General features: G+C 44.4%; 1 protein-coding gene across 2 annotated transcripts in view; it reads left to right on the top strand.

Moving 5' to 3' along the window:
* SLC3A1 (solute carrier family 3 member 1) overlaps positions 1-19,520 on the top strand; it is an 83,587-nt gene that overhangs the window by 9,563 nt on the left and 54,504 nt on the right. For both annotated transcript variants that reach the window (XM_085890284.1, XM_085890283.1), the window contains exons 3-4: positions 3,492-3,646; positions 13,348-13,473. In XM_085890284.1, the coding sequence (XP_085746410.1) occupies positions 3,492-3,646; positions 13,348-13,473 (281 nt within the window). The remainder of the gene's footprint in view (positions 1-3,491; positions 3,647-13,347; positions 13,474-19,520) is intronic.

Raw genomic sequence — 19,520 nt, 5'->3', positions numbered from 1 at the left:
TTGCGATCTCACAAGTTCCCCGGAACAACATTCGGGGGAGGTTATGGGATGGCGCATCTTACGTCCATCAGTCCGTCTGTCGGTCCACGAGCACTTGCAACTTCTTTGAAACTACACGTATGATTTTGATGAAACTTGACCACAACCTTTCACACCTGTGATGTACCAAAGATTGTTCACACCATGAAAAAAAATTGGGCTCTATTGGGGTTTACCCCACAAAATGGGTATTTGCACCAATCAAGCAGTTTAGTCAGGCCAATAATTTAACGCAGACAAGACAGATCAAAGGTAGGTGCACGACCTCCACACGATCTTGTTATTGCATTTGTTTAAATGGTATTCTGTGTTTATGCGAGTTGATGAAAGAGAAAAATTTAATGAAATGCGTAAGGTTGATTGGTCAATTTTACAACAACAAAAACAACATGGTGAGGGAGGAGGAGGAGGAGGAGGAGGAGGGGAAGGAAGGGGGAATTGGAGCTATACATTCACCTCATAACGTGTGTGTGTGTGTGTGTGTGTGTGTGTGTGTGTGTGTGTGTGTGTGTGTGTGTGTGTGTGTGTGTCCTCCATACCTCCAAAACTCCAAGGAAGTGCATGAGTAAAAAATAGGTGTTTGCGTTAATTAAAACACTCATTTTGAAGATAATTAACAGCCTTATTTAATTATATCCTTTGTCAGGCGCCATCCTCGCTCAGCGCTTTGTCAGCTCGCTGCTGGGGTCTGAATTCGCCATTTTGTTTGGCCGAATGAAACAAGCCTTCTCTTTGGAAACACGATCTATTCTCACTGACTGAAGTATATAATCAAAGTATTATATCTGATTTGAGAATCGGATGTCGTGGACTAAATATAAGTGTCGAAATCTGGAAGAGATTTAGGAATGTGCAGAAAGTATAACTTTATTGGGTACAATGGCGTGCTCGATCTGGAAACTGTTTTTACAAGTCGTGGCGATGCAGTCCACAAGGGTCCTTCTTTTGGGAAATTATATACGCAGTTTTCTTTTTCACCATTTTGTGCGATCTGCTTTCATTACAAATGCTCCGCCTGGGTTTATATAGAACATGGCAGTTAAAAAGAAAATGTTGCTGTTTGGTGCGTTTAATCGCCCTGGTAATGCTCTGGTACGCTGCCTTCCTTTGCGCTGCCTTCCTGTTCCTCTTCCCTCCCCTCGCGCTGCCTTTCCATTCCCATTCCCTCCCCTCACGCTGCCTTCCTGTTCCCATTCCCTCCCCTCGCCAAACACCTTCCACCACCTTAATACATCTCTGGAGGTTGAGGAGAGGAAGTGGTGTTAATGAATCTGTGAATTGGACAAATGAATGTTTTTTTTTTTTGTTTGTTTGTTTTTTAGCTGTTGGAACTTCTGTTCAGATCAATTCCACAATTCTTCTTAGGTTAAGAGATCCTGGAGATTATCATATGTGTGGAAATTAAATAAAGGCACGAACACTGGCGTGGTTTAAAAAATTTTTTTTTTTGATAATTGAAGGAAAATGCCCTTCCTTCCCTTCCCCTTCCCTCATGCATACCTCCTCCCAAAGCCCCTCCTCCCTCATGGACCCCTCTCGGCAGTGTCTGGGCATTGTTTAATTATTAAATCGGATTAAACTTTAATACAACCGGTTTGTACTAATGCCGGCACGACACGGGCACCATTCTCCCCCGCCCCCCACACTTTTCCTCAAGTCCCCCTATCAAATGCATGTCCACAACACCCCCTTCCTCTCCTCCAGAACACCCCTTCCCTTAAGAACATGCACCCCCCCCACCGCCTTCCCCATGCTCCCCCCCACGTTCCCTGCGCCCCTCCTGCCACCTTCCCTACGCTCCCCCGCTGCCTTCATCACGCTCCCTCCCCCGGCCTTCCTCGCACGTCCCCGCCCCCGCACCCCCCCCCCCAGTTGTAATATCCCCGTCAGTAAAGGAAGGGGTTGCATTTGCTAGTTGAAGAATAACATACAGAATGGGACTATTGTGCTAACCTGACCATGGTGAGTGTGATTATGCCCATAACACACTGTCAGCAAAGTGGTAAAGGGGTAAAACAAAGCTGAAAACCCCATCCTATATAATAATACGATTTTTCTGTTTTTCTCTGTTTGTCTGTCCAACAATATTCTCTTAAACTTCCTGACCAGGGAACATAAGACCCACTCCTTTATAAAGGTCTTTGTTTGAGCATCTCCAGTTGTATTTTTTTTTGTGTTGTTTATCATTTCGCTTACTTCACCACTATTTTACTGAACAATCGCAAGATGTTGTCATCTCACAAGGTTACAAATGAAACGTTTTTTAAAATTTACTTTTCACATTGTTCTTGATGACCAGGAACAACGCAGGCATGTTTTCATCGTTCAGCTATTTGTCTTCATGTTCTTTTCGTTTGGGACTATCATTTGTACCTCATTAAATTCACATGTTTAATGCTATTATGTAGAGGATGTGATGTACCCTTTTTGAATGTAATTGCCATTGGATGAAAATTTTCCCGTTTTTCATGTGGACAACAAACACGAATGAAATGAAATGAAGTGATGGGCTATGTGATGTCCTCCTGCGCCAAGGTTCCTTGTGTAATGTTGTTAAGGAAGGGGGGAGGGGAGGAGGACAAAGAGTTGGGGTGGGGTTGACGACTTTTGGTTGGGAGGGGGTGTGGGTTGGACACCTGGGATTTTTTTTTTGGTGGGGGGGTGGAGTTTAGGACTTGAACAAGAAAAGGAGAGGGGATAGAGAGTTGAGAGAGTTGGGAGAGGTAGGTTGAGGCTATGGTGGAGGGGGGGGTGGTTGAGGACTCTTGGTTGGGGGGGGGTTAGGCCTTGGGATTGGGAACGGAGTTGTGGACTTGGGGTTTGGAGTGGGGGGGGGGAGTTGAGTTGAATAAGAAAGGGGCTTGAAACAATTGAGGACTCTAAATAATGACGTCATAATTGTCATTAAAACATTCTGCCTGAGTCGTCACACCGATGGTGAAATCTTCGTCTCTATCCGATAAGTGGTTGCAGAGAAAAAAAGACGAACGTTCTGTGGGGACAAACAAACAAACAAACAAACAAACAAACAAATGGACCCAAGCGCTATACCCTCCTTCAGCAAGGGTAACAAGAATAGTGTCATTTTGTTGCATCAGTGTATTTTGTCCCTGTCCTTTCCCTTTGTGAATGCCATCACACTTTTACCCATGCTTCCTCTTTATGACTGAATCTCTCTTCCAAGAATATTGTACCAAATATCCTGCAGTACATTGCACAGTTCTGTGAGATTAGCTGGGTTCCTCCTCTTCTCTGTTTCCAGATAATCCCATGTGGCCTCGTTGGGACTCATGTCCATCCTCTGGGGTGGTCATTCTAACACTTGAAACACATCATCTGTAATGTTGTTCTCCAATTCCTGTTTTAGTTTGTTGGTTGGTAACAAATTAACTCAGCTGTGTAGATGTTTGTTTAGCTGAAGCAAAACCCAAATACTTGTACATTTTCTGCAGGAATGAGGCTGATTATGGATTATGTTCCAAACCACTCGAGTAAGGAACACCAATGGTTTGAGAAAAGCCGTAAAAGAGAAGCCGCATACAAAGACTATTACATATGGAGAAACTGTGTCTCTGAAGGGATCAACATCGTCCCTCCTAATAACTGGGTATGTTTTATAAAAACACTTTTCCGTGTCGGAATCATATTTTTACCGATTCATGAAAACGATGCACTTGCTTTCCTTTTTCATTCATTTGTTGATTTATCGAAGTTGCGTTTGTGCTCCAGTGTTCTTGCCATGGTTATGTTGTGTTTTTAGTTATTCAATCATCTTTCGAATCTTGTACCTCGTTTTCATGCTCCACTCAACCCAGGTTGAATACCATGCTGCCCCTGATACTGGACATCCATGTAATTTGGCCTGTCAAACCAAGTTCACCCACATTTTATCCTGACCCATTCCCAATTGTGTGGATGTGCGATGTGCCGAACGGCAGCCATGCATAGATGACAGACAGACAGGAAGACACAGACAGACAGACAGACGTGGCGAGCTTTGTTTGATAGATTGAGGATAAGCCAAACATAGTTTGACCAAACATTACAATTTTTGTGTTGGAAACATACATTGTCCACTTTTAGCAATGCAACCCACCCGCGTTCTGTGGATGTTTGTCCCAACCACTTGTCCATAAAGACCATTTTTCTTGGTATTTTTGTCTGCACCAAAGTGAGTTTGTGTTTTTTCCACACTGAGCTTTGTGTGGTTTAGTCCAGGTTTAACTGAGTCCTGCTTTTATTTACAGCAAAATTCATGGATGTGGTTTTGTCAACTGTTATGTCTTTCTTGTGTCGTCGGTAAAATTATAAAATAAGATTCTGAGTTGAACTTGGTGTCATATTCTGAGGATAAAATAAGAGACCGTGAGAAATGTGTTCAAGAGGAATTCAGAAAGGTTCATGGAAAGGGTAGAGTTTTGATGGTGAGGAATTTGAATTTGCCAGGGTTCAATTACGTCCAGGAACTGGAAAAGAGCAGATCCAAGGGGGATTTTCGAAATCTATTCCAGGATTTTCGAAATCTAGTCAAGGATTATTACTTTTTAAGTCTGTTTGTAGAAAAGCCCATGGAGGAGGGGGGGTGGGTGGGTTGCAGTGTTGGATCGACCCCCTCCTTTCTGGTCTTGCAACCTCTGCTCTTTCTGGAGCATTCCCCCCCCCCAGGTTTCTGCAGCGCTCACACAGTCCACCATCAACCCCCTTCTTGGTAAACTAAATAAATCCAGGATCACTGCTCACACATTCTCTTCAATCTCATTGTTCCCTCCAGGTCTTCAATTTCAGGTCGTCCCCATTCCAAAACCATTATGTTTTCTGCCCCCATTACCCCCCCCCCCTTTTCCACATCACAAACCCTCCTTCCAAATTTCCAGTTTTCCCTCCTGAGAGTTTCCTTCTGTATCCGCCGTGCCCACCCCATGCATCTTCCCTTGCCCCTCATTCTTCTCCACTCCCATTTGTTGCCCAAGTCTTCCTCTATCTTGGACTTCAACTCTATTGTTGGTGTGTTCCCAAAGATAGGTGTCAGAAGAATGTGTTGCATGCTTTGAACAATATTGTCTGTAGGGTGGGAACTCTGCTAGTACATTGTGATTAACAAACCAGAAAATGATGCACATCATGTTGTGGAGTACAGAACATCCAATTCAGTCCAAAGCATGATGGAATGTTTAGTATGTAATAAGTATATAATATAGCAAAAGGTCTGAAACTATATATTGTACGAGATGACCCGTGAACCCGTTGGGTTCCCGTTGTGACAGCAGTTGATTAGAAAAATCATTTCAAACAAAACAAAACAAAGATAGCTCCAGCAAACTATACCGCTGAGGTTGTTTGCATTGATCAAATTTTCCTGAAGAGTACTTGACTGAATCGGGAATTGATTTTTAAAAATAATTTTTTCATTGCCCGATTTTTAACGAAACTTGATACTGCACACTGCAGGAAAATGGTGAGTAAGGTGGGCCGAAAATTTTTGTGCTATCGTGTACCGTTTTGGCTGTATTTCAGGAACATACATACATACATACATGCATACATATATACAAGATGAGAGTTTTAGTGATATATAGAAAACAAGTCAAGGTACATTCAAAGTACATTCCCCCCATGCCAGAGAAATAAATAGCAAATTCTCCAGCACGCAACATTGCTGGGGGACCCTCGGCACCCGGCGATGCCACCATGCAGCACATGGAGATGGAATTGGGAGGGAGCGGTGTGCAATAATTGATGGATTAAATGCATAATTGAAATAATTTTATAATCTTTAAATAATTTCGTAATTGGCTCATAGTATAACAAAACCACTGTTGGTTTCATCAGAATCTGTAACTTTTTGAAAATTAATTCTTCAAAAAAATGAATAATTAATTGACTTATTTATCAATGAATGAAAAAGAACCATTTGTAGCCAAATCACTTGTTCACTGTCGTGTTCAAATATCGGTTTCCGAGCTCAAAATGTGCCTGAGATATTGCCCATATGAGAGAGAAAATAAATAAGGAATTGATATAATAGATAAAAATTATGTAATTTATCAATTCCTTGATTAATCAAAAAATACCGTTTTTGCCAAATCACATATACACTTTTGTCCCCAAATTTGAGCTTCCTAGCGCAAAGGATGGCTGAGATATCGCCCGGACAAACAAGCCAACAAAAAAGATGTCATGCAGAGCACGAAACTTGCAAAATCCACCCCCTTCTCCAAAGGTTGCCATGGATACATCAAATTATCCATTTCATTAAGATTAAAATTGACAATATTAATCAAAGCTCAGATCAATCGGATGAAAATTGATTATTTTTCAGATTCAAATTGATGATTGACAAGAGTGAGATTGCACCTCAAAAATAGATGCTTTCTCAATTAATTGACACAATATGCAAATCTTGTTCAAATTTCAAGTCAATTGGAAGAAAAATGACGATTTTAGAAATTCGACTTCAAGTATAGTCAGGTCAGGTTCGATCTGTGACCTGCTACAGGTACCATGTAAACCTGTACTAACCTGTTCCATGGTCGGGTTGTCGGCGACCAAACCGTCTCCCCCACCAGGTTTTCTGGTGAGGAGGGTGTTTGAATATGGACACCCAGCAGGATTAAAAACAAAACCTGTCAAAGGGCGGAGGAGCTCCTTGTGAGCCAACGGCCATCCATATCTAGTGCCCAACTGTGTCTGCGGACGTCCTCCTGCAGTTGGGCTACTTCATATTAGGAGGTTGGTTGCAGGATTTGCACTCCGGCCACCGTAAAATGCTTCATTCCGCAAAACGCAAAAACGCAAAAAAATCTGAAAACCCACTCCGTGGGAGTACCTCCTGTGCAGCTTCCCTTCGCAGGGCAGCTCACCGGATGACAGGATTGGGGCAAAGCCTTCGGGACCCCCAATCTTTGATAGGAGGGAAACCATGGGGTAACATCCCTGGGTCAGATTGCGGGAGAGTGTGTCGGAGTGGTGCTGAGGTGTCGTCCACCAGACGGCGGTCTCCTTGGGTTAACCTGAGGCGGTCCCTTCGGGTGGGTGCCTGGAATGTCCTATCCCTAAGAGAGGATGATCACCTGTCTCTGTTATCATCTGAGCTCAAGCATTTGGACATCGGGATTGCAGCTCTCTCTGAGGTTCGGAGACCAGATTGCGGCGAGATAATGGTGGATGGTTACACCTACTATTGGTCTGGTCGCTCTGATGGTTACCATACCCAAGGAGTTGCTGTAGCTGTGTCCAATAAGCTGACCCCAATGATAATTGAGGTAACACTGGTCAACGAGCGTATTATGAGATTAAGGATTCGCCACTCCTTAGGTGTCATTTCCCTGGTCTCTATTTATGCTCCGACTGAGGCGAGTGATCTCACCGTGAAGGATGCATTCTACGCCACACTCGAGTCTGTGGTTGATCAGTGCCCCAGACGAGATACACTTCTAGTCTTGGGGGATTTCAATGCATCGACTGGAACTGATAGGGATGGTTATGAGGTGTGTGTTGGTCCCCATGGGTCAGGAACTATGAACCAGAATAGCACTAAGTTCCTTGACTTTGCAAGAAGTCATGGACTTAGGGTGGCTGGTTCATGGTTTCAGCGTCCGCAAGCTCATCGCTGGACTTGGTATTCCAACGCTGGCGGTGTGGCAAAGGAGATTGACCATGTCCTCATTGACGGTCATTGGAGGATGATCCAGAACTGCAGGGTCTACCGGAGTGCTCAGTACCTCAATACTGACCACAGGCTTGTTGTAGCAACTCTAAAGCTGCACCTTAAATCCTGGAGAATGGTACCATCCCAGCCTAGGCTGGATGTTGCCAAGCTCAGGGAAGAGAGAGTAGCTGAGGAGTTTGCGAACAGGCTGAGTGGACACTTGGGGGGTCTGGGTGCTTTGGGGGGTCCTGAAGAGTTGTGGAGCACCTTCAAGACCACCGTCGTTGATGTTGCCAGTGGATGCCTTGGAGTTCACCGCAGGGCAAAGAAGAATTTTGTCTCTCAAGGGACACTGGATACCATTGACCAGAGTCGCAGGGCCAGGCTGAATGGCAGAGCTGAGCTGTTCAGGGAGCTGAGGTGTAAAACTGTACGTGCACTGAGGGTGGACAGGGAGGCCTATGTGCGAGGAATCTGTGAGGGGGTAGAGCATCACCTGTGGACAGGTGATTCTCGTCCCGCTTACAGGGGAATTCACGCATTACGTTCATCCAAGCCCATCCCTCGGAGCACTGCAGTTCGAGCAGAGAGTGGTAGGCTCTTGACGGAGGAGTCTGAAGTGAAGGCCCGCTGGGCCGGTTACTTTGAGCGGTTGTACCAGGCTGATCCCCCAGCTGTCGAGTTTGACGTCAAGGGTGTTACAATCCCTGTTGCTGACCCTCGGATCAACTGTGGTCCACCATCGCTTGTGGAAACACGGGCTGCGGTGAACCAGTTGAAACGGGGCAAAGCTCCAGGGATCTGTGGCATCCATGCTGAACTTCTCAAGGCTGGTGGAAATGCTGCACTCGTGTCGTTGCATGCAGTTTTGTGCTCTGCCTGGAACACAGGCATCATCCCAACTGACTGGAAGAGGGGCCTTGTTGTCCCTCTCTGGAAAGGGAAGGGTGATCGCCAAGACTGCAACAACTACCGAGGGGTGACGCTGCTCTCAGTGCCGGGCAAGGTCTTTGCTCGGATAATTCTTGATAGGGTTTGCCACCATCTGCTTGAGCACCAGCGTCCAGAGCAGTCAGGCTTTACACCAAAGAGGTCAACGATTGACCGTATCCTTGCACTTCGTGTCCTCACCGAACGCAGACGAGAGTTTCGGCAGGGGCTGCTTGCAGTCTATGTTGATCTCTGTAAAGCGTTCGATTCAGTGAATCGGGATGTCCTCTGGAGGATTCTTGGTCTTCGTGGGGTGCCACCGAAACTGATCGATCTGATGTCTGAACTCTACTCTGGTACTGAGAGTGCTGTGAAGTGTGGTGGTACCATCTCTGACTTATTTCCAGTTGTTACTGGAGTTCGTCAGGGATGTGTACTTGCCCCCACACTTTTCAGCACTTGTATGGACTGGATTTTTGGGAGGATGTCGGAGAGATCAAGTTGCGGTGCATCGTTTGGCAATGTCAAGATCTCGGACCTTGATTTTGCAGATGATGCAGTCATCTTTGCGGAGACTTTAGACATCCTCTTGGGGGCCCTCGAGGTGCTGAATGAGGAGTCGGAGCCGTTGGGATTACGGATTTCTTGGGTCAAAACTAAGATCCAGGCTTTCGGTGACATCTTGGATGCTGCTGTCCTGTCTGTGTCTGTTTGTGGTGAGGATGTTGAGGTCGTGGATAGATTCACTTACCTTGGCAGTGATATTCATGTCTCCGCAGGTTGTGAGCCGGAGGTCAATAGACGTCTGGGTCGGGCCTGGGGAGTCATGGATTCACTGGATCATGGGGTGTGGCACTGCCGGTACCTGTGCGGGAGGACGAAAGTCCGAGTCTTCAGGTCCTTGGTACTTCCAGTCTTGCTCTATGGGTGCGAGACTTGGACTTTGACCAAGGATCTGAGACGGAGACTTAATTCCTTTGGTACCAGGTCTCTTCGAAGAATCCTTGGCTATCGCTGGTCGGATTTTGTGTCCAACGAGCGGTTGCTGAGAGAGACTCGGATGAGATTTGTTACCTGCATAGTCCGTGAGCGTCAGCTGCGGCTGTATGGACATGTGGCTCGTTTTCCTGACGCTGATCCTGCTCACCAGATTCTCTCAGCGAGGGAGTCTCATGAGTGGAGGAGGCCAGTGGGCCGACCACGTGCCTCATGGTTGCAGCAGGTTGACCATCATCTCAAGGAGATGGGGATGGGCCTGACATCTGCCTGGGGGATGGCCAGACGGAGGCCCCTGGAGTACCGGCGGAAAGTGGACGCAGCGATGCGCTGTTCTGGCACATGCTCCCATACCTGACCTGACCTGACTTCAAGATGACCTTTAACCTTTGACCTCAAAATCAATAGGCTTCTCAGTTGAGACTAGCTCTACAACTTGGTAAAGTTTCATGACGATCAGTTTAGAATTGTGACTTGGAGGTGATAGACAGACAGACAGACAGACAGAAAAACAAAATCGACAAACCAATATTCTTGAAAAATCTTTGATTTTGCAAGTATCAAATGGACACAACTCCATCAGGCTGTGGACAAAAGTTGTATCGTAGTCAGGAGCTCAGGTGTGCCAAGGAACGACTTTGCACGCCGGTGGATGCCCATTCGGGGACTGGCTTTGGAGGCCAGCTTGGAAATGTGGTTCTCCCAGGAAAGATCATGGTCAGATTGTGAGACCCAGAAGTTTGAATGATAGGACTTATTCAAGAGGATTGTTGATAAAGTAGATGAGCGGGGGGGGAGGGGGTTGGGGAGTGGGTGGGGAGTTCCAGACGGTCCTTTCAGAGAGACGGAGTGAGAGTGTGAGATTTGTCCGGATTGGAAGATATGTTCCATGTGTTGGACGAGAGGGGATAAATCTGTGCATGAGGGAGAGCAAGTTTCTTTGAAAGAATTCTCAGGATGAGTTGATGTCAAAGGAAGTAGAGATGGGAGACCAATCTGGAAGTTTGATGGCTGTTTGAAGTCTCTGCCAGTCGGCCTGAGTGAAATGCCAGACTCGAGGGCTCTGAGGTGGTTCTCTGATAACAGCCAGAGAGATGTCCACTTTGACAAGCCCGTAGTCAGAACTGATTGGAGCTGAGGAAGAACAGCAGATATTTTCAGGGAAATTTGTGAGTGGCGGGGGGGGGGGGGCAGTAACTTTGGGAAGCGGGAGTGAGAGGGAAGCTTGGAGGGGGGAAGAGTGTGAAGGTTGCTATGAGAGAAGGCACGGCCAAGGTGCAGGAGGGCGATGGGCGAAGCGAGGAGAGGGAAAGTATGAGACTTGATGGAGGTATGGTGATGCAGGGAGCTGGTGGGGGAGGTACAAGATTTGAAGGGTTGGGAAGAGGGGGAGATGTGCTGAGAGGAAGGAAGGAGCATGTTCGTGTTGATGATGAGTGTACTGATTGAGAAAATGAGATATCTGTTAGGTTAGAATAGAGCCCACAGATGTTAGAACAATGCACTCTTTGGGACAATAGGAGGAGTTGATACTGAAGCAGAAGACAGTGAAGAGGTGCCAAGAGCAGAGGTAGGATGAGGGTCAAGATGGGAGTGGTTAGGAGATTGACAACATGTGAGGAGTTCTGAGGAGGTAGATTTAAGGAGGTGGGGTGAATTGGCACTGAAGTTGAAAATAGGATGATTGATGGAACACGACCATGCATTGCCAACTGGGAGTTAATATATTTAATCAGAGATGTGATTAAGGACATTACCTGAGGGATGCAATAAAGGAGAATTAAGAGAATGGAGAAAAGAAACGTTGTAACGGGGAATTTTTTTAACACGGGATGAAGGAAAGGTCGAATTGAAAACAGCCTTTGAAGAATAAGAAGACGAAGAGTGAATTATGATACAATACCGAGAACCACACGTGTGAAAGAGTAGTTTAAACATGAAACTTTTTTGTTGTTGTTGTTGTTGTTTAAAAATTTTTTTGATAAAGATTACGTAAGATTCGGTGAAGGAAAGGTTGAAGAAAAATCATATCATTTGGTGAACTTGGATCGGCAAATGCAGAAGGAGCTGGTAGTTCAACGAAAGTTACAGGAAGAAGAAGAGGGAGTTCAGAAACATGGTTAGGGAGGTGAAACGTTAAAAGAATGAAGATTTTTTTTAATTAAAAAAAAATTCTTCCAAATTTCCAGCTTTTCCTTCCTAAGAGTTTGTTCCTGTACCTATCTCTTTCACGCCCCACATCCTTCCTTGCCACTCATTCTTAAACAGCCTCTTTCACAAGCATGCCACACCTACATCCCTTGTTTTTCCGTCTCCGTCTATTTTGACCCTTGGCCCTGCTGTTGGTGCTTCCCCTACCCCCAATCTCTTTCTACTGTTTATTTTGTTCCGTTGTACCTTGTTCTGTTCTGTTCCAGCTCTTCCATGTGCTTTGGCTTCAAATACACTTTTTGGTTCACGAGCGCCAGCCAGAGTGACCACTATATTCGTTATGTCTGTGTGTCTGTATGTCTGTCTGTCCAGAGCATAACTCCATGGACTTTGATCCGATCTTGATGAAACTTGGTTACCTGTTCGATATCAATGTCTCGTTGTGTTTTCCTGGATGAGGGCATGCTACAACCATTGTGGGCGTAGCAAGCCCAAAAAATAGCCATTTTTAGGGGGTAGTCGGATTAAAAATCTATCTTCTCCTCGGGAATTGATTGAACGGAATGGGTTCTTCAGTATTTGAATAGCAAAATGAATTATCTAAAACCTGCCGTTGTCCGATTTTTTTTTTTTTTTTTTTTCCATTTTCATCCCACGGTCAAGCTCACAAGGTCAAAAACTTAGAAAATTGCGAATTTTGACATAAAAATCATACGACCGCCCAAACTTTGAGAGCTAGGATGACAATATTTTTTATGCATAATCTTGAGATCATTCTCCACCTAAAGTCTGGAAAGCATTTTGCTCTATCTCGAACACCTTGCCCGTGGCGCCCCCTTCAAGTTTGTTTTTACGCTGATTCCATCAAAGTATGGATAATCCGAGGAGTGCGAAATGCCATATAGCCTATATGACGTTATATTGTTCCTGGAATGTTCCAGAGGAAGTTTTGCACCAAAAGTCATAATCCTTGACCTTTGACCTTTAAAGGCCATAACGGTCAAATTTTCAAAGTTGTGGGAATCGGACCAGGTTTTCAACCTTCTTCGACAAACTAACTCCAATAAGCTATATCACGTATCCTGTTTCCTTATTTTAATGTGCACAACATTGTTTTGTGACCTTTAAAGGTTATGCAAAGGTCAAATTTTGAAAGTTGTTGAATGAAACCGGGTTTTCGACATTTTGCAGCCAATAACCTGTCACCCATACCACATCATGTTGATCATTTTTATAACTTGGTCAAAAATTATCACATTGTCTCATCCTTGACTTCTGAAACAATCTACATCGTCAAATACCGCTCGTGCACCATCGTCGTCTTCAGACTTGTTTTTTCCATTATTTTTATAACTGAGATAGTTCTGCACTATGTTATGTTGTTTCGGTTTGTTTGTGCAGCTGTTGGTTTTATTCCTGTTGGTTGAAGCCCAGTTCCAATTAGCTGGTTAGTTAACTTATTTTGTCTTTTGCCTATTTCAAAATGAGAGTTTTGTCTGGTACCTACCACTGTGGATGAAATAACTGTGCTTCAAATGTAATGTATTATACCTGCCGTGACGGAGACCTTTCTTGTTTGACAGGTAAGCAAATTTGGTGGGTCTGCTTGGACATATGATGATCTTCGTAAGCAATGCTACTACCACCAATTTTTCCCGGAGCAACCTGATCTAAACTACACCAACCCGGAAGTCGTCAAGGAAGCAGAGGTGGGCACAGTCAACTGTAATACCACAATATCAGCTGTGTTAGTTATCCATCTCGTGTTAAACCAACTGAATTACATCTGATGTAGCAACAGTATGTGGTATAATCTTGGAAATGTATGTTATATTCTGAATAACATATTGATATTGATATTGAGAGGGAAAATAATGTTGTAAAATGTGAGTGTAGTAATGGTGAATGTTGGAAAGATGTTGACGATGGATACAAGGAAGTAGTTAGTCGAATGCAAATATGGTACTTTGACGAAGAATGAACGTTATTATCCAACAAATGTCTGACAGGATAGCACAGAGGTATCGCAGTTATCTTTGAGCTGCTTTGCCTAGGTTTAATTTATAGGCCTGACTATACTACTGTCACATTGGTCCTACAGAGCCAGGGTTACATCAAAGAGTATGCCAACGCTTGGATGGACGTTAAAGTAACACATATCTGCCAGCATGTTAGTACTAACTGCACAACAAACGACCAAAAAACATATATTTGAGAAACTTAGCAGAGACACTGAAAAGAACCAGCCACCATTGCTCAAGAACCAGGATCTTTCAAAGAACTCTTTTGAAATGTAAACATTTGTGTTTGTCGTTTTTATGTACTGTATGCATTTGTGTATGCATAGATTAACACAACGGAACTTGGAACAGCCCCCGGTGCCTCGGTCACAACGGTCCATTCACAAGTGCTCATATAGGGTATGTGTGTGTGCATGTGCATGCGCGTGTATCTATACATCAATAAAAAATTTCCATCGATCAATTTCACCCGTGAAGAGGAGAAGGATGGAGCTCTTCCCTTCCAAGACACGTTCGTAACAAGGGATCTCAAAGGAACTCTGAAGGTCACGGTGTAGAGAAAGCCACACATACCGACCGCTACCTCGACTTTGATTCCTGTCATCCATTGGAGCACAAAATATCGGTGGTGCACACCCTCTCAAAAAGAGCATGAGAGATACCATCCTCCATCGAAGACAAGATGAGGGAGGTGGATCATCTTCAAAAGGTTTTGAGTGTTAACGGTTACCCAGACACCTTGCTACCAAAAAGAACGATCCGACATGGCCCACACAACAGATTGGGACCGAAAGAACAACCCAGGGGGCTTTGTATCCTTCATTTTTATACCAGGTGTATCGCAGAGGATCGGCAGAGCATGGAAAATGGCAGGAGTGAGGGTAAGTTTAAAACCAGTCTTCACTCTCAAGAAAGCCCTTATGAGGGTAAAGGACAAGTTACTGAGGAAGGACAGGGTGGGGGTGGTGTATGCGATACCCTGTGGTTGTGGAGCCGAGTATGTGGGAGAGACTGGGAGGACCTTAGGCCAACATATTGCTGAACACCGCAAGGCCTTTGAGTGCAATTATCCTAATAGGTCAGCCATCAAACATGGGCTCAAGGCAGGACACACACCTTTTATGGGATCGGGTCAACATTTTGGGCTCGGCCCCGAACAGGACCAGAAGATGGATTCTGGAGGCTTGGAATGCAGAGGAAATGGTCACATCGATCACGCAGGAGGTGGTGGATTTATCTTTAGGTTTTGGACCTCTCTTGCATAAATCTACCAGGGAATCCCAGATATTGCATGGGAATTCCACTAAGTACATCATCTGGCTGTTCCATCAGGACTAACCATACCCCCCCCCCCACCCCCAGACCGAACCTCCACCCCAACCTCTTTTCCGCACATGGCTACGTTTACATTGTTGTGAATTTACTGATTACATGCATTTAGCATCATGCTTGATGACCCCTGATCGTGTTTACTTGCAATGACTGTGACCAATTATTTGTTGAGGTTATCTGAAATATTGTTTGGTGTCATCTAATTGGTTTACATGAGTGTGTTCTTTGATCCAATAATGTGCTGGTGGTTTTAAAATTTGTTAACGGTCAGAATGCGCGAGTGATGTGATACATGTGTTGATTGGCTGTCCAGCTTGGCCCACCCCCACCTTTTGGTATTTAGGAGGATGTTGTGGTGATGTTTATCACTCTTAAAGGCCCTGTCACACCTTGACGATTTAGCCAGCGTATGCGGACGTATGAAAAATTTGTCGAAACCGCTGGCACACGTCGAATACGTTTTGGGTAAGTTTTGTATACGTTAAGAGCACGCTGGCATATGTCGTAGTACGCCGAGCTCCTCACCAAATTTTAACATGCTTGAAATTTTTCGACGTATGCCAGCGTATCACTCGCACGTTCCGCATACGCTGGCCATAAGTTGTAGGCACGTTACGCGATCGTTGACACACGTCGACACACGTTACTTGTAACTTACTCATAAGTCGAAACACGTCGAGGTAATGTTTAGCGTCAGTGTTCCAGACTCCATGATTTTTTTTTTCTTTGGCATGACGGTGATGTTGACACTTCGATTTCTAGTGCGGTTATAATATAATATAATTAATAGGCTGCCGCTCAACGATTTAAATCAAAACCGCACTAGAAATTGAAGTGTCAACATCACCGTTGCCGAAGAAAATAATAACTAAATAAAAAACCATGGAGTCTGGAACACTGACGGGTTCCTCCTGTGTGAACCCCATTTTTATATCCCAATTCCCCTAAACGCTGCCAATATGCCATTATACGGCAGCTGTAACTCAGTAACACGTGTTCAGTAAGTTATGCGGTCGTGCGGAAGACGTCAAATACATCTCCATACGTCAATATGCGTTGGAGTTACGGTACACATAGGTTCAAAGCACGTTACTCATAGGTTAGAAAAAAGTTTCGGGTACGCTAACCATTACCTCGACATGTTTCGACTTATGAGTAACTTACAAGTAACGTGTGTCAATGATCGTGTAACGTGCCTACAACTTATGGTCAGCGTATGCGGAACGTGTGAGTCATACGCTGCATACGTCGAAAAATTTCCAACATGCTGAAAATTTGTCGACGTACTCGGCGTACGACGATGTATGCCAGCGTGCTTCAGCATGCTCTGAACGTATACCAAACTTACCCATAACGTATTCGACGTGTGCCAGCGTATTCGCCAAATTTTTCATACGTCGGCATACGCTGGCTACAACGTCAAGGTGTGGCAGCGGCTTGACACTTCGATGTCTAGCGCCGTTATGATTTGAATCGTCGAGCCGCAGCCTTTTAATAGGTTACACCATGTGATTGTCGGCGATACGCTGCCGCGCGCTATGCATAAGTTAGACTATCGTTGGGCATAGGTTGTGAACGCCGACAACACACTCAGCATTCGTTGGTATAAGTTATCTATATGTTATCGAAACATTCTGTGTGCATTACTAATACGTTATGCATATGTCCAACTCGTTATGAATACGTCCAAAACTGGAAAAAAAACATCAATAGTTAGCGTACGCCAGCGTTTTACATACATTTTGATACGTTGCCATACGCTGGCTAAATCGTCAAGATGTGACAGGGCCTTAAGAAAGGTTAACAGATGCATGGTGCATTGCACATGTTGTTGATCGAAAATGTTGAGTCATTGTTTGTTCAATTAGAGGTTGGAGAATCTACCATGGAATCGTTTATTATACTCCCAACTGCAAGTCTTTACGCGCGTGTGTGTTTTTATGTATAAGTATATATGTATTTTTGTAGATTTCCACCCGCCGGCGTGCGAAGGACCACATCTAACCAATAGCGGTCGCTTCGCCCACCGGACTGACAATCCAGTCGCGGCTTTTCGGATCAACGCCGGAAACCAGTCACGGGTGTGTTTTTAACCACACCACAACCTTGTCCGCACTCTACCCGCGCTACAGAGTCCGATCGCCAAATCTTCGATTTACCTAATTATTAGCGCGGGTGGGTTACCAAGAGATTGTACTTCAATGGCACCGCTTGGAAACGAGCCGCTTAAGGCCCGGTCACACCTTGACGTTTTAGCCAGCGATGGCAACGTATTAAAATGTATGTAAAACGCTGGCTTACGTTGAACTTTTGATGTTTTTTTTTTTAAAGATTTGGACGTATTCATAGCGACTTTGTCTTATGTATAACGCATTGGTAATGGACACAGAACATTTCGTTGTGTTATAGATAACTTATACCAACGAATGCTGAACCTGTTGTCGGCCTACACAACCGATGCCCAACGATAGTCTAACTTAGGCATAGCGCGTTGCACGCATCGCCGACGATGTCGTGACGTAGCCTATTAAAAGGCTGACGCACAACGATTCGAATCATAACTGCCGTAGAAATGGAAGTGACAACATCGCGGTCACACCTTGGCGATCTTGCCAGCGTATTCCGACCTAAGAAAAATGTGTCTAAAACGTTGGGGCACGTCAAATACGGTATGAGTAAGTTTGGTATACATGAGTAGAATGCTAAAGTATGCTATCTTACGTCGTAGTAAGTAGAGTACGTCAAGAAATTTTAAACATGTTCAAAATTTTTGGACGTACTCGGTGTATGACACACGTTCCGCATGCGATGGGGATAAGTTTTACACACGTCCACAAAGGCTACTTATAAGTCGAAACACATCGCGGTAATGTCTTTTTTACGCGAAACTTATTTCTAACTTATGTTTGACGTGCTTTGAACCAATTCTTTACGTAGTCCCAACACACATCGACGTATGTAGACGTATTCCACTGACGTCTTCCGGTCGACAAAAAAAATAAATGAACTTGTTTCTAGCTTACAACTGCCATATAAAGACGTGTTCCCAGCGGTTTTGGGAATTGGTATATAAAAATGCTGCTCATAAAAGGGGAACCCAACAGTGTTTTCGAGTCCTTTTTGAGTCGATGTCCATGTCAGCAGTATCAGTATCAGTATTAGTATTAGTATTAGTAGTAGTTTGTTCATGTTGGCAGTAGTAGGTGAGTGTGAGGGGGAGGGTGTGGGTTATGATGGATCGTCCTTGCGTCCGCGTGTCCACGGGTAGGAGACATCTTTTCACCATTGTTCGAAGTTCTTCGCGGCTAATTTTTTATGGGGCTTTTTCAACAATGAGCTATAGCTTGTTTTTACGATTAAGTCTATTCATAACGGGTTGGACAAATGCACAATGAACTAATAATGTGCATAGAGCGCTTTGATTACTTATAGATATGATATACCAACGAATAATTATCGTGAAGCCGGCGTTCACAAACTATGCCTAACGATAGCCTAACTTATCCATATCGTGCGGCAGTTTATCTTTGCCGGTGACGTAGGGTTTGCTATTCATAGGCTGCCACTCAACGATTTAAATGGCTGCATCTCCACTATTGAAAGTAGATGCTTGCGCTCAACAATTGGATTTTTTTTTACACTCAACGACTTTTAAACGGTACCACTCAGCTATTTTCATTGTTTACAATGAATGATTTAAATTGCTGTAACTCGCCTTTGTTTTTTGACGGTGGCGCTTGGAAATTTTAATCGTTTCTATTGAACGTGCTAAATCGCTCAAACCCCACTATTGAAAGTAGACGCTTGCGCTCAACAATTCGATTTTTTTTTTTACACTCAACGACTTTTAAACGGTACCACTCAACTATTTTCATTGTTTACAATGAACGATAAAAATTGCTGTCACTCGCCTTTGTTTTTTGACGCTGGGGTTTTGAAATTTGAAGCGTTTCTTCTGAACGTGTTAAAACGCTCAAACTCGACTATTTTAAATAGACGCTGTCGATGGACAATTGGAATCATAGCCAAGCTAGACATCGAAGTGTGAACATCCTCGTCATACCGAAGAAAAGTTTGAAGAATGCTGCAAGTAAGTGTCCTGGCCGTGGCCGTGGACGCTGACGCAAGGACGATCCATTATACCGACGTCTTTCAGCCTATGAGTAACTTAAAAGTAACGTCTGTCGACGTGTGGCAACGATCACGTAACGTGCCAACAACACGTTAATCATAGGTTAGAAATAAGTTTCGGGTGCGCTAAACATTACCTCGGCGTGTCTCAACTTATGATTAACTTACAAGTAGCATGTGTTGACGTCTGTCAACGATCGCAGACCGTGCATACAACTTGTGGCCAGCGTAGCGGAACGTGTGAGTCATACGCCGGTATACGTCGTGAAATT

Source organism: Eptatretus burgeri, chromosome 7 (assembly GCF_056783735.1).
Source record: "Eptatretus burgeri isolate ZD-2024b chromosome 7, Ebu_testis_v1, whole genome shotgun sequence".
NCBI lineage: Eukaryota > Metazoa > Chordata > Myxini > Myxiniformes > Myxinidae > Eptatretus > Eptatretus burgeri.
This window is presented reverse-complemented; position numbering and strand designations above follow the sequence as displayed.